General features: G+C 53.4%; 1 protein-coding gene across 1 annotated transcript in view; it reads right to left on the bottom strand.

Annotated features, from left to right (window-relative positions):
* The window catches only part of NBEAL2 (neurobeachin like 2), a 176,406-nt gene that overhangs the window by 31,702 nt on the left and 129,903 nt on the right, over nucleotides 1-14,801 (bottom strand). Inside the window, exons 29-38 of the mRNA XM_015407333.1 lie at nucleotides 14,242-14,401; nucleotides 12,472-12,609; nucleotides 9,793-10,098; nucleotides 7,929-8,078; nucleotides 7,051-7,208; nucleotides 5,952-6,105; nucleotides 5,219-5,304; nucleotides 3,953-3,967; nucleotides 3,014-3,171; nucleotides 12-145 (exon numbers count right to left, since the gene is read on the bottom strand). Of these exons, the coding sequence (XP_015262819.1) occupies nucleotides 12-145; nucleotides 3,014-3,171; nucleotides 3,953-3,967; nucleotides 5,219-5,304; nucleotides 5,952-6,105; nucleotides 7,051-7,208; nucleotides 7,929-8,078; nucleotides 9,793-10,098; nucleotides 12,472-12,609; nucleotides 14,242-14,401 (1,459 nt within the window). The remainder of the gene's footprint in view (nucleotides 1-11; nucleotides 146-3,013; nucleotides 3,172-3,952; nucleotides 3,968-5,218; nucleotides 5,305-5,951; nucleotides 6,106-7,050; nucleotides 7,209-7,928; nucleotides 8,079-9,792; nucleotides 10,099-12,471; nucleotides 12,610-14,241; nucleotides 14,402-14,801) is intronic.

Genomic DNA, 14,801 nt, shown 5'->3' with positions numbered 1-14,801 from the left:
TAAACCTTCACCTTCTTCTTGAAGTTGAGGAAGTAGTTGGCTTGGTCAATGAAGAAGAACTCCAGAGCAGACCGGCGGAGGTTGTACCGGCGGAGGTGCAGTTCCCGCAGCTGAGACAGGGGGCGCTTGAAATCATACCCGATCCCTGGGTTGGGGGGGGCAAAAGGGGGCACAGCACTTAATCTCTCATATACAGACAAGCAAAATGGATGCAGTGCATGCTCAGTTTTTCTAGCTTCTCTTCCCCCTTCCCACGTAGCCAATCTTGGCAGCTGAGCCACAGTTCACCACCAGCCAGGGATTACAAGGAGGAAAGACCCCCTGCTCTTTGAGCGGGGGACGCCAGACCCCGGAAGGCAGAGGAGGGGCTTCCTTATGATTGAGGCACGAGCCAGAAGTCAACAACCTTGAACAGATCACCCCGATCCCACCCCCCACACAGAAGATGGTTCACTCTGCTGAAATGCGTTTGCTTACATTCTTTCCGGGGTTCACAAGTCGGAAGAGATACACCAACCAGGAAAACAAACACACACAACATGTGAGAAACCAGACCTACTTCAGTCCTCTGCCTGGGCTGATTCTGGAGATCAGGGCTTTTTTTGTAGAAAAAGCCCAGCAGGAACTCATTAGCATAATAGGCCACACCCTGACAGCACAGCTCATTAGCCTTCCCTTGGCTTGCCTGGGTGCTCTGCGACTGGACAGGCCAGGGAAGGCACAGGGAGGCAGGGCCCCCCATGGCCCGCCTGCCTTGGAGTCGCCGGGGGGGGGGGAGGTCGCTCTCCAGGCCTTCCCTCTGTAGCCACACACGCAGAGGTTTTGGCTGTAGTGGGCGTGGCCAATTCTGAAGCCAGCCGGAACCCCGTTCCTGTGCGTTCCTGCCCAAAAATAGCCCTGCTGGAGATGAAACACGCTCTTACCTATTCAGGTATCATTTTTATTCCACCTGCCCTTTAAGGAAGTCAGGGCGGCAGTCACTGTTCTCCTTTTCATCCCCACAACAGGCCTGCGAGGTAGGTGAGGATGAGAGTGACTGTTCCCAAAGGCCCCCCCCCCCCCAGCAAGTGTCATGGCTGAGTGCGGCCTTGAAACTGTGAGGAATTTCAGACAGACGATATAATCCGCAAGAGGAACGGGAACGGTTCCGAAACGGTTTCTGGTCTGTCATTTCAGACAGAACCGTTTTAGAACCGGTTCCCTACCGGAATATATTTGTAATTTAACACACAAACGCTTCTGTCCCGTTTAGGAAACGGGGCTGAAGCGTTTTACCTGTCAACCGCTTCCAAGTAGTCTTCAGTTTCCTCTCCCAGTTCCGATGTGCTTTTCCCCGCCGTTTTCCGCCCACCGCCTTTTTTTTTGGGGGGGAACGTTCGCTTTATAGTGCTATAACGCTATAACACAACAGCATTATATCAACCCCATTGGAATGTCTGGAGTGTTGTGATATAGCACTATAGCGCTCTAAAGCGAACATTAAAAAAAAAAAAAGCCGGAAATCGCCCGTGCGGGCGAAAAACGGTGGGGAAAAAGTGGGAAAAAGCAGTGCAGTCTGAAATGGCAAACCGCTTCAGATCCTATACCGGTTTACTCCACGACGAATCAAAAATGGCTTCAAAACGAGTTAAAAAGGGTAATGTGAAATTCCTCTACGTCGCCCAGATCCTAGCTTCTCAATGCTTCCTCTAAGCTGTGGAGTCTTGTGAGCAAAAATCCTAGTTTGTAAGCTACTGGCAAAAATCCTAGTTTGTAAGCTACTGGCATGAAAGTTGTGACTGAGCAATTTGGCCACTGCATAAATTAGTTTGCTCTGGAGCCACCCTTCCTGAGCGAAGACAGAAATGTTTGAGCCGGAGGCTAAAAAACTGTGAGCTAGCTCACACAAATTCAGCTTAGAGGGAACACTGGACACAACTATCTCTCTATGCTGGGCCTGACCCTTGTAAGTCACACCACACTGTACCACAAACGTGTCTCGAATGTTCCCAGGCCCGAAAAGAACACACGAGCGAAGTGCTAGTGAGGAGAATAAAGTTCTTCAGCTATTTATTGCAACAAACAGGAAAAGAGTTTTAGGCCAAAGTTGCCTGTCAGAAATTGACTGCTTTCTATCCCTGAACCCCGAGTGCTTTAAACTTTATAAGCAATCTCTGCCAAATCCGAAGTGTCAGTTTTACTGCTGGGGGTTGGTTACAGTGAGGGGGAATGACTGTTGGTCACTACCAAGAACCTAGTCTTGATTGGCCCCAGACTGACATGCGGGGCAGAAAGGGACCACAGCAGGAACACAATTCACTCCGTTGACTACCCCAGCTGCAGAGCATGCTGGGAGACAGGGGTCATTTCCTGCAGGAGCGCACAGGAGCGGAGCTCCGGCAGTAAAGAGCCCAGGGGACGGGCACATGCAACAAGCGCCACCCCCTGCTGCCAGCAGCCCTCAGTCAGAGCAAGAAGCAGCCAGGTAAGTTGCAGAGCCCCACCCCGGCACCCCGGCCCAAAACAGTCCAGTGGCACCTTTAAGACCAAGTTTTATTCAGGTACAAGCTCTCCCTCCTCTGTGACGACATATCTGCACGTTCCCCTCCCCCAATAGCTAGCAATCCAAAACAGTCCAGTGGCACCTTTAAGACCAGGTTTTATTCAGGTACAAGCTCTCCCTCCTCTGCGAGGACAGATCTGCACGTTTCCCCTCCCCCCCAATAGCTAGCAATCCAAAACAGTCCAGTGGCACCTTTAAGACCACGTTTTATTCAGGTAAAAGCTCTCCCTCCTCTGCGAGGACAGATCTGCACGTTCCCCCTCCCAATAGCTAGCAATCCAGAACAGTCCAGTGGAGCCTGCCTGAATGGTGGGTGTTGCCTTCTGATCACATGTCCGGTGATGTCAGGGGGTGGGGCATATGCAAATAAGTTATGCTAATGATTTATGCTAATGAGCCCCTGCCCCTCTTTTTCTACAAAACGACCCCTGCTGAGAGAGATGGACGGACACACACACACACCGCCGATACCTTCCTCGGTCTCCTCCTTGTCACTGCTGCCGTCATAGAAGTAGAGGTGCTGGGTGGTGACCTCTAGGCGTCCCGGGACCACGGCCACGGTGGTGATGAGTTCGCAGTCCTCCGAGATCACCAGCTTCTCGCGCTGACTCTGCTCCTTGTTCTCCACCCTAGGAGGGACGGGAGGCTGGCGGTCAGCATCGCCCGGAGCGTGGCCTAGAAGCCACCCCCTCCATCGTTCCCAAAGCCCAGCAGCCTGGGGGAGGCCCTCGCGTTCTACGCACCCAAAAGGAAGCACTTCTTTGCCCAGCGCATAGTTAATTTCACAGAATCAGAGTTGGAAGTGACCTCCGGGGTCCTCTAGTCCAACCCCCTGCACAAGGCAGGGAATTCACAAATACCTCCCCCTCCATACCCCCCCGGTGACCCCTGTCCCATGCCCTTAAGATGGCAAAAAAATCTCCAGGATCTCCGGCCAAACTGGCCTGGAGAAAAATTGCTTCCTGACCCCAAAGGGGTGATCGGCATTTCCTTGCGCATGTAAGAAAAGGCCACAAGAACCAAGCACTGAGGCAACCAACCCTTCCTGCCCTCCCTCTTGTGACCTGCCTAAGTTCACAGAATCTGCATTGTGTCAGATGGCCGTCTAGCCTCTGCTTGAAAACCTCCAGAGAAGGAGAGCCCACCACCTCCCGAGGAAGCCTGTTCCACTGAGGAACCGCTCTTCGCTCTGACTGTCAGGAAGTTCTTCTTAATGTTTAGCTGAAAACGTTTCTGATTTCATTTCAACCTGATGGTCCTGCTCCAACCTTCTGGGGCAACAGAAAACAACTCTCACCATCCTCTAGATGACAGCCCATCAAGTACTTGAAGCTGGTGATCATATCCCCTCTCAGTCGTCTCCTCTCCAAGCTAAGCATACCCAGCTCCTTCAACCTTTCCTCACAGGACTTGGTCTCCAGACCCCTCACCATCTTCGTTGCCCTCCTCTGCACACATTCCAGCTTGTCTGCATCCTTCTTAAATTGTATTGCCCAAAACTGAACACAATACTCTAGGTGAGGTCTCACCAGAGCAGAGCAAAGCGGTACCATCACTTCGCGTGATCTGGACACTGTACTTCTGTTGATATAGTCCAAAATCGCATTCGCCTTTTCAGCTACCAGATCACTCTGCTGGCTCATGTTTCATGTATGGTCTATTTGTGGAACTGGCTGCCACAGGATGTAGTTGTGGCCTCCAACTTGGAAGGCTTTAAGAGCGTAATAGACAAATTCATGGAGGTCAGGGCTATCGACGGCTACTAGTCATGAAGACATGAAGCTGCCTTATCAGACCGACAGTCCATCAAGGTCAGTATTGCCTACTCAGACTGGCAGCCGCTCTCCAGGGTCTCAGACTGAGGTCCTTCACATTATCTCCTGCCTGGTCCTTTTAACTGGAGATGCCAGGGATTGAACCTGGGACCCTTCTGCATGCCAAGCAGATGCTCTGCCACTGAGCCACAGCCCCTCTTTACAGCTCTCCAGGGTCTCGGGCTGAGGTCTTTCCCATCACCTCCTGCCTGGTCCTTTTTAACTGGAGATGTTGGGGATTGAACCTGGGACCCTTCTGCATGTCAGGCAGATGCTCTACCACCAAGCCAATCCTCCAAGAGCTCACAGTAGCCCCTGTAAGAAGAGCTCTGCAAGCTCTTGGAGGATTGGCTACATTAGGGGGTGTGTCACCTAATGTAGCCAATCCTCCAAGAGCTCCAATATGCAAAAGAGTTCCTGCTACAAAAAGAGCCCTGCCACACCCCTAATGTAGCCAATCCTCCAAGAGCTTACAGTGGCCCCTGTAAGAAGGGCTCTGTAAGCTCTCGGAGGATTGGCTACATTAGGGGGCGTGTTATCTGATATGCAAAAGAGTTCCCGCTACAAAAAGAGCCCAAGAGTCATCAATGGGCCGGATCCCTCCCAACGGCAAGCGTGACTACCGACCTGATATATTTTGAAGTGTTTTAAATTTTACTGCGTCTATTAAAATGTTGTAACCCACCCTGAGCGAAAAATAAATATAATAATAAAGAAATAGAGGCAGCCGGTCGGCCGCTGTGTGAACGCAATGCCAGACTCCGTGGGCCTTTGGTCTGATCCAGCAGGGCTCTCCCTACGTTTCTATCCAAAGGTGCGCTGCAACAGGGAAGAACCAACAACTTACTGGTTGTCCGGGAACAGGAGTTCCTCTTCCGCCAGCTGGTCGTCCTGCATTTTACTGACCTTCGCCTCCTTGGCCACTGCCAGGGGGAAGGCCTCTGCCGTCTTGGGTGAGTAATCGGCACCTGGAAGGAGGAGGAACCCACTCTAAGCAACGGCCGGTTTGGAAGCCTCATCATGCCGGGAGTGGGGACCAGGCGGCTGTCTTTGTGTGGCCAGTGGCCAGTTTGGTTGTAGTGGTTAGGCGCGGCGGACTCTAATCTGGGAGAACCGGGTTTGATTCCCCACTCCTCCTCCACATGCAGCTGCTGGTGTGACCTTGGGTCAGTCACAAGTTCTCCGAGAGCTGTTCTCTCAAGTGCAGTTCTCGAGAGAGCTCTCTCTCAGCCCCACCTACCTCACAGGGTGTCTGTGGTGGGGAGGCTGCAGAGGTGAGCACTGACCCCTTTGACCCAGTTTGGTGCAGTGGTTAAGTGCGCAGACTCTAATCTAGGAGAACCGGGTTTGATTCCCCACTCCTCCTCCACTTGCAGCTGCTGGGTGACCTTGGGTCAGTCACAAGTTCTCTCAGGGCTGTTCTCTCAAATGCAGTTCTCTCAGAGCTCTCTCAGCCCCACCTACTTCACAGGGTGTCTCTTGTGGGGAGGGGGAGGGAAAGGAGATTGTCAGCCGCTCTGAGACTCCTTCGGGTAGTGAAGGGCCATGGGGTATAAATCCAGTCTCCTCCTCCTTCCTTCTCCCCAGTGGATAACAGGTATATCCAACGGGATGCTTTCCTTACCCAGGTTGTCGCGAAGAGCGCTGGCCTCCGCGTGGTAGTCGAAGTTGTAATTGGGGACCAGCTTCAGCCTCATCCGGGAGTAGGTCTCGGCACTCGAGAGCTTCCAGTGCATCTCCGGAGGGCTCCTAGAGAGAAGGGGAGGGGGTGATTCAGACGCAAAGACCTTCGGCCTCAAGGGGGAAAAGGTCCTAAGCAGGGCTCTTTTTGTAGAAAAAGCCCAGCAGGAACTCATTAGCATAATAGGCCACACCCAACAGCAGGAACTCATTAGCATACTGGGCCACACCCCTGACAGCACAGCTCATTAGCACATTAGGCCGCACCCCCTTGTTACCAGAAGTGTGGTTATCCAGCCACACCCACTTTTTGCTTGTTATTCTGTTTACCTTGTTTGTTGTTAAAACCCAGGGCTTTTTTTGTAGCAGGAACCCTTTGCATATTAGGCCACACACCACTAATGTAGCCAATCCTAATGAGTTTTTGCTGTTGCGTGTGGCCTATTATGCTAATGAGGTTCCTGCTGGGCGTGGCCAAATTGGGAGCCAGCCGGAACTCTGTTCCTGTGCGTTCCTGCCCCCAAATAGCCCTGGTGGTCCCAGTTTGGGACATCTAGCTCTAGCAATCACCATGAAAACTCTGTGGTACCATAGAGTTTTCAGGGTGACTGCTAGAGCATCGCCCAGTGACATGCCCAGTGTGATGACGTCACTTCCAGGCGACGTCATCGCGCCGGGCACATTGGCCTGATCTGGCCACTTCGGGGGTGGGGTTCCCCCCGCCAGCCAGATCCGGACTGGTGGATTGGGGGCCCTTTGAGTGGGGGAACCCCTGCCCCCCTGGGGGACCTGGCGGCCCTAAATCCACGCAACCAATCAGAACTCTGTTGGCCAATCAGAAGCCTTGCTAGAAAGCGTCCCACCCGGCCCTATCCACTCTCTAGAAACACTGGGTGGGCACTGGGAAAGGTTTGGGTGGGCGCTGTGTTGGGGAACCCTGGGTCTAGGCTGATAGATCACTCTGTCAAGAGAGATCCTGACCCGGCTGGAGGAGAAAAAAACGCAGCCCCCTACCGGTCGGCCCAGGCAGAGCGCTGGGAGGTCAGCAGGCGCTTCAGAGCCCTCCACTGCTTCAAGACGGTGTTGTGATGGTTGTTGACTTGCTTCAGCATGTTGGTGTGCCGGATGTTCTCGTACTTGGCTCGCTTCATCACCGGTTCCAGGACGAGCTCCTAGCCAAACGGGATGGGGGAGGAACTCAAGGCACGACAGCGCAACAGGGCAAGGAAAGGAAGGAAAACGGAGGGGGGATCTGGCTGAGTGGCGGGAGGCAGTACGGGGTCCCACGGGGACAGACGGGGGAATCATCGAATCACAGAGTTGGAAGGGGCCACCCAGGCCATCTAGTCGAGCCCCCCGCTCAATGCAGGATCAGCCTAGAGCATCCCTGACAAGCGTTTGGCCGGCCGCTGCTTAAAGACGGCCATCAATGCCATAATAGGTTTTCAGATAATCACATGTTTGCTCAGATTTCCTCCCTGCCGCTATTGGAGGAGGAGAGGAGATTGGATTTATGCCCCGCCCTTCACTCAGAGTCTCAGAGGGGCTTACAAACTCCTCTCCCTTCCCCTCCCCACAACAGACACCCCGTGAGGTGGGTGGGGCTGAGAGAGCTCTTGACAGAAATGACTCTTTATTCAAGGACAACTCTTATCAGAACTAGGGGGGCGGGGGCCCTCCACAGCCACCCCCACGTGGCGCTGGGGTCCAGTTTGGTGCCCTAAGGGCCGGCCCGCGCTCTAGGCAAATGCCTAGTTTGCCTAGCGGGTGAGCCGGCCCTGCTCTTGGGGTCCAGTGCCAGGTCTGGTACCAAAATGCTGTGTGCGCAGACAAGCACTAAAGTTTGTGCCCTCTGCACGAACACAGGCGAACTCTCCCCCCACCGCACCGACCTGGAACTTCCTCCTGCTCTCCGCTTTCTCCTTCTCCCTCCTCAGCGAACTGCTCATCAGGGCGTCGTAACAGGAGTTCCAGAAGTTGGACATGTGGTCGTGGCTCTTGGCAAAAGTGTCCATTTCAAACTGGGTCATGTTGGGCTGCACCTGCCGAGGGAGAGCCAGACGGGAGAGTGAGGGAGCCGCTTTGACCTCCTGAGGGCAGGTCGATGCCCCCAAATTAAGCCCCTCAGTCGCCTCTGAGACGCAAATTAAACGTTACACCAGCCATGGGTGGCCACCAATGGCATTTAAAGTAGAATTTGACAGTTTAACATAATGCTGTGAGGGCCTGAGAAAGATTAACTTCAGAAGAGCCCTGCTGGATCAGACGAGTGAGGGTCAATCTAGTCCAGCCTCCTGTCTCACACAGGGGCCAACCAGTCCCTCTGGAGGGCCAGCAACAGGGCAGAGAGGCCAAGGCCTTCCCCTGATAAGAACCTCAGATGAGCCCTGCTGGGTCAGACCAGGGAAGGGTTTATCTAGTCCAGCATCCCGTCTCACACGATGGCCAGCCAGTTCCTCTGGAGGGCCAACAACAGGGCAGAGAGGCCGAGGCCTTTCCATGATAAGAACACCAGAAGAGCCCTGCTGGGTCAGAGCAGGGAGGGTCCATCTAGTCCAGCCTCCCGTCTCACACAGGGGCCAGCCAGTTCCTCTGGAGGGCCAACAACAGGGCACAGAGGCCGAGGCCTTCCCCTGACAAGAACCTCAGAAGAGCCCTGCTGGATCAGACCAGGGAGGGTCCATCTAGTCCAGCCTCCCGTCTCACACGGTGGCCAACCAGTTCCTCTGGAGGGCCAAGAACAGGGCAGAGAGGCCGAGACCTTCCCCTGACAAGAACCTCAGAAGAGCCCTGCTGGATCAGACCAGGGAGGGTCCATCTAGTCCAGCCTCCTGTCTCACACGGTGGCCAGCCAGAGAGGAGCTCTCTGTCTGGGGCAAGTGATGCTCTGTCTTCTTGGCGCTTGGGGGGTGGGTAACAGTGGGAGGGCTTCTGGTGTCCTGGTCCCAATGCTGGACCTCCTGATGCCCCCTGGTACTTTTGGCTACTGTGTGACAGAGTGTTGGACTGGATGGGCCATTGGCCTGACCCAACGTTGGCTTCTCTTATGTTCTTATGTTCTTGAAGCTTAATCGACACACCCCTAATGTAGCCAATCCTTCAAGAGCTTACAGTGGCCCCTGTAAGAAGAGCTCTGTAAGCTCTTGGAGGATTGGCTACATCAGGGGTGTGTCGCCTAATATGCAAAGGAGTTCTCGCTACAAAAAGAGCCCTGGGCGACACACCCCTAATGTAGCCAATCCTCCAAGAGCTTACAGTAGCCTCTGTAAGAGCTCTGCAAGCTCTCGGAGGATTGGCTACATTAGGGGTGTGTCCTGGGCGACACACCCCAAAAAGAGTCCTGGGTGACACGCCCCTAATGTAGCCAATCCTCCAAGAGCTTACAGTGGCCCCTGTAAGAAGAGCTCTGTAAGGTCTCGGAGGATTGGCTACATTAGGGGTGTGTCACCCAGGACTCTTTTTGGGGTGTGTCGCCCAGGACACACCCCTAATGTAGCCAATCCTCCGAGAGCTTACAGTGGCCCCTGTAAGAAGAGCTCTGTAAGGTCTTGGAGGATTGGCTACATTAGGGGTGTGTCGCCTAATATGCAAAGGAGTTCCTGCTACAAAAAGAGCCCTGCTCAGCGTTATGGTGCTCAACCCAACCTAAACCCTGCCTGTCGTAAGAGGCTGTTCTATCTGATCTCCGGGACCGCGCTCCTTTCTTTCGGACCCTACGAGATCCGCGCGCTCTCTTTCTCGCCCGGTGCCACTTACCTGCTTCTCCATGAAGGCCTTCCACTCCGCCGTGGTGCAGAACTCCTGGAAGTCCTCGAAGAAGGTGCCGCTGCCGTTGGTGGGGGGCAGCGAGGGGAGGAAGTGTTGGAGCTGTAGGGCCTCGTAACACTGGTCCATCAGGGTGCGGATGATGGGCACCAGCCCGGACAAGGCCTCCGACTTGGTGTGCAGCAGGCGCCGGAGGGGAGTCTCCAGCTTGCCCAGCAGGTAGCAGGCTTCTTCCTTCTTGAGAGCCGAGGCCGTCTGGAGGAAGTTGTGGAGCTTCGCGTAGGCCAGGGACTGCAGCTGGAGCAGGGAAACGGAAATGGGTGGACCAGAAGCACCGGCAGCAAACCGGAGCAGGCAAGGGTCCTGTCCGTGCTGCAGAAGGAATCGGGGCCAGCGGGGGGGGGGGGGGGGCGGGGTTCAGATTCAAGCCCGCCATCCTGCAAATGCATCCCACCCAATGCTCCCGCCAAGCTGTGGAGTCTTGTGAGCAAAAATCCTACTTCGTCAGCTCCTGGCATTAAAGTGGTGAGCGAGCGATTTGGCTGCTGCATCAGTTAGTTTGCTCCGGAGCCATCCTTCCTGAGCTAAGACAAACACGTGTGAGCTGGAGGCTAGAAAACTGTGAGCTCGCTCACACTCACTCAGCTTAGAGGGAACACTGGTCCCAAGTTGCTCGGGAGAAAGGCGTAAAGGTAAAGGTTCCCTTGCTCTAAAGCCAGTAGAGTCCGACTCTAGGGTTGCGGTGCTCATCTCCGTTTCAAAGCCAAGGAGCCAGCGCTGTCCGAAGACATTTCCGTGGTCATGTGGCCGGCATGACTAAACACCAAGGTGCACGGAACGCTGTTCCCTTCCCACTGAAGTGGTACCTATTCATCTACTTGCAATTTCTTGCTTTCGAACTGCTAGGTTGGCAGGAGCTGGAACTAGAGGCGGGAGCTCACTCCGTCATGCGGCACACTCGGGTCTCGAACTGCTGAACTACCGACCTTCCACAGCCTGCAGTTCAGCTGCCTGATACTGAATCAGACCATCAGTCCACCCAGGTCAATATTGTCTACTCAGACTGGCAGTGGCTCTCCGGGGCCTTGAGCAGAGGTCTTTCACATCACCTCCCAATGGATCGTTTTAGCTGGAGATGCTGGGGCTGAACCTGGGACCTTCTGCATGCCAATTCCTACATGTTAGTTAGTTTCCAATTCATTATAAGACAGCTTTATGTGAGGGACTGTGGCTCAGTGTCAAGTAGCCCTGTCATAGATCTGGAATGTGGATCTGGAATGTGCCCTCCTCCTCGTTCTCTGCTCTTCCCTGTCCAGCTACTGAGTGCTATCTCATGCTTGACCTTGTTGCCTCCAGCTGCAGTTTATTCAGCTGGGAAAGCTAACGGCTTTTTTGCTTTGCCCCGCTTGCTTTTGCCCGCGCGAATTATATCCATTGGCTTACGCTTCCAGGGGGGATGTTTCATTTTACTATAAGTCAGAGGCCCTTATACTGTCAGCCATTCCTGACACAAGCTGTACACGTGTTCTTTAGTTCCGAATCCACTAATAAACAGTTAACTTCTTATGAAGCCTTGTGTGGTGTGACCTGACTAGGGAACCTGACGCTCAGTGGAAGACCATCTGTACTACTCTAATATCTCCTGAGGAAGATCCAATTTTGAAATGTCGTTCTATAATCCAGAGACGACGTTGATGGTGTACCTATGCACAAGGGTTTTCTTATGATTTATTAACGACGTTGTAGTGCTTTAGATTGTAATACATAGGAAGCTTTTTCTTTGCAAGTCTGGGGGACCGCTTGATTTGTGGGTCAGACTCCCACGACTGTTGTCTTTATACTTGTTTTCTGATTGGGTCGTGATTGCCCATATTTATCTTATATAGAGTTGGTCCATTGGTCCATCAGGCACAGTCATAGCTCTGTCTGCCAGTCTTCTGCTGGCACCACACCTTAAAAAGGATATTATAGCTTTGGAAAAAGTGCAGAGAATGGCAACTCGAATGATAAAAGGGTTGGAACACTTTCCCTATGAGGAAAGGTTAAGGCGCTTAGGGCTCTTTAGCTTGGAGAAAAGACGACTGAGGGGTGACATGATTGAGGTTTACAAGATTATGCATGGGAAAGAGCAGGTAGAGAAAGAGGTACTTTTCTCCCTTTCTCACAATACAAGAACCCGTGGGCACTCCATGAAATTGCTGAGCGGTAGGGTTAGGATGGATAAAAGGAAGTACTTCTTCACCCAAAGAGTGATTCACACATGGAATTCACTGCCACAGGAGGTGGCGGCGGCTACAAGCATGGACGGCTTCAAAAGGGAATTAGATAGAATTAGAGCAGAGATCCATCAGTGGCTCTTAGCCACAAGGTATAGATAGGGGCTCTGGGGCAAGTGATGCTCTGTCTTCTCGGTGCTTGGGGGGGGTCAACAGTGGGAGGGCTTCTAATGTCCTGGCCCCACTGGTGGACCTCCTGATGGCACCTGGTGTTTTTGGCCACTGTGTGACACAGAGTGTTGGACTGGATGGGGCTTTGGCCTGATCCAACATTGGCGTCTCTTATGTTCTTATGAGATTCACACCTTTGGGAGTCTGCCAACATCCAAGTGGGAAAAGAAGGCTGGAAAGGTCTCCGCTGGCACAATGACCCAGCCGCGATCTCGTCTCTTACCTGCGCATCCTCGAGCACGATGTAGCCGACGAGCAAGCGCAGGCCGATCTGCGCCATCTCCTTCAAGTCGGAAGTCCCGTTGGCCAAGTGGTACCAGACCGCCAACTTCTCCAGCAGGCTGTTGACACCCTCGTAGACCTGAAGTCACAGGGCAAAGGGAAGGACGACGGCCCACTTAAGAGGAATTCCAACCGTGGTTGTAACCAGAGTTGTCAACTCCAGGTTGGGGGGTGGGGTGGACCCTGTGGGTCCGCCCTCCGAAGAGTCTGCCCTCCGAAGAGTCCGCCCTCCAAAGTAGCCATTTCCTCCAGGGGAACTGATCTCTGTCATCTGGAAATCAGTTGTAATTCTGGGAGATCCCCAGGCCCCACCTAGAGGTTGGCAACACTATCCGTTTACCGGTATTGACCGGGTGTTTTTTTTTAAAAAACGTTAAGAGATTTTTAAAAAATTCATACATACAGAGAAAATTTTAAACAGTGTGTAGTCATAGAAACTTGAGGTCATACACCACGCTCCCTCTAAGCTGTGGAGTCTTGTGAGCAAAAATTCTACTTTGTGAGCTACCGGCATTAAAGTTGTGAGCAAGTGATTTGGCTGCTGCATAAAATTAGTTTGCTCTGGAGCCTTCTTTCCTGAGCTAAGAAAAAAAAATCTGTGAGCCGGAGGCTAGAAAACTGTGAGCTGGCTCACACTGACTCACCTTAGAGGGAACACTGGCCAATGCTCCCTCTAAGCTGTGGAGTCTTATGGGCAAAGATTCTACTTTGTGAGCTCCTGGCATTAAAGTTGTGAGTGAGCGATTTGGCTGCTGCGTACATTAGTTTGGCTCTGGAGCCATCCTTCCTGAGCGAAGACAAAAATGTGTGAGCTGGAGGCTAAAAAAATGTGAGCTGGCTCACACTAACTCAGCTTAGAGGGAACACTGGTCACACAGTTCTTTTTCTTAATTTTATTTTTATCAGTATCATAAACAAACTTCTACAAAGAACAAAGATCCAACAAAGTAACTAACTAACTAGCAGGTAGGCTGGACGAGATGGACCCTCCCTGGTCTGATCCAGCAGGGCTCTTCTGATGTTCTTCTCAGGGGAAGGCCTCGGCCTCTCTGCCCTGTTGTTGGCCCTCCAGAGGAACTGGCTGGCCCCTGTGTGAGATAGGAGGCTGGACTAGAGGGACCCTCCCTGGTCTGATCCAGCAGGGCTCCTCTGGTGTTCTTCTCAGGGGAAGTCCTCGGCCTCTCTGCCCTGTTGCTGGCCCTCCAGAGGAACTGGCTGGCCCCTGTGTGAGATAGGAGGCTGGACTAGATGGACCCCCACTGGGCTGATCCAGCAGGGCTCTTCTGGTGTCCTTCTCAGGGGAAGGCCTCGGCCTCCCTGCCCTGTTGCTGGCCCTCCAGAGGAACTGGCTGGCCCCTGTGTGAGATAGGAGGCTGGACTAGATGGACCCCCACTGGGCTGATCCAGCAGGGCTCTTCTGGTGTCCTTCTCAGGGGAAGGCCTCGGCCTCCCTGCCCTGTTGCTGGCCCTCCAGAGGAACTGGCTGGCCCCTGTGTGAGATAGGAGGCTGGACTAGATGGACCCCCACTGGGCTGATCCAGCAGGGCTCTTCTGGTGTCCTTCTCAGGGGAAGGCCTCGGCCTCCCTGCCCTGTTGCTGGCCCTCCAGAGGAACTGGCTGGCCCCTGTGTGAGATAGGAGGCTGGACTAGAGGGACCCTCCCTGGTCTGACCCAGCAGGGCTCTTCTTATTATACTGATGGAACCACCCACCTTCTCGCTCCACAAGGCCGGGTTGCTCTGGCCCTCCGAGAACAAGAAATCCTGAAGGAGGCGCAGGAGCTTCAGTGCGTTCTGGGTGAGGCTGGGCAGCATGGCGGGAGTGGACTCCTTGATGTCCGTCAAGGCCGACTCCAACATCATCTCCAGGAGACTGGGAAGAAACCAGAACGCACGAGATGAGAAAGCCGGGTCTTTGCCGACAGCTAATCATGTGCTACGATTTCTGGACAGCAGCTAACCATGCATCATTGATGGCTCATCTACTAAGCCAGAGAAGAAGAGATTGGATTTATACCCCGCCCTTCACTACCCAAAAGAGTCTTAGAGCAGGCTTACAAACTCCTTTCCCTTCCCCTCCCCACAACAGACACTCTGTGAAGTAGGTGGGGCTGAGAGAGCTCTGACAGATACGGCTCTTTTTTCAAGGACAGCTCTGATAGAACTATGGCTTGCCCAAGGTTGTCCAGCCAGGTGCAAGTGGAGGAGTGGGGAATCAAACCCGGTTCTCCCAGATTAGAGTCCGTGCACTCAACCACTACACCAAACTGGCT

This window comes from Gekko japonicus, unplaced genomic scaffold (genome assembly GCF_001447785.1).
Source record: "Gekko japonicus isolate JY-2015 unplaced genomic scaffold, Gekko_japonicus_V1.1 scaffold2770, whole genome shotgun sequence".
Taxonomy (NCBI): domain Eukaryota; kingdom Metazoa; phylum Chordata; class Lepidosauria; order Squamata; family Gekkonidae; genus Gekko; species Gekko japonicus.
Note: the sequence above shows the minus strand (reverse complement) of the source record. Positions and strands in the feature narration are given on the sequence as shown.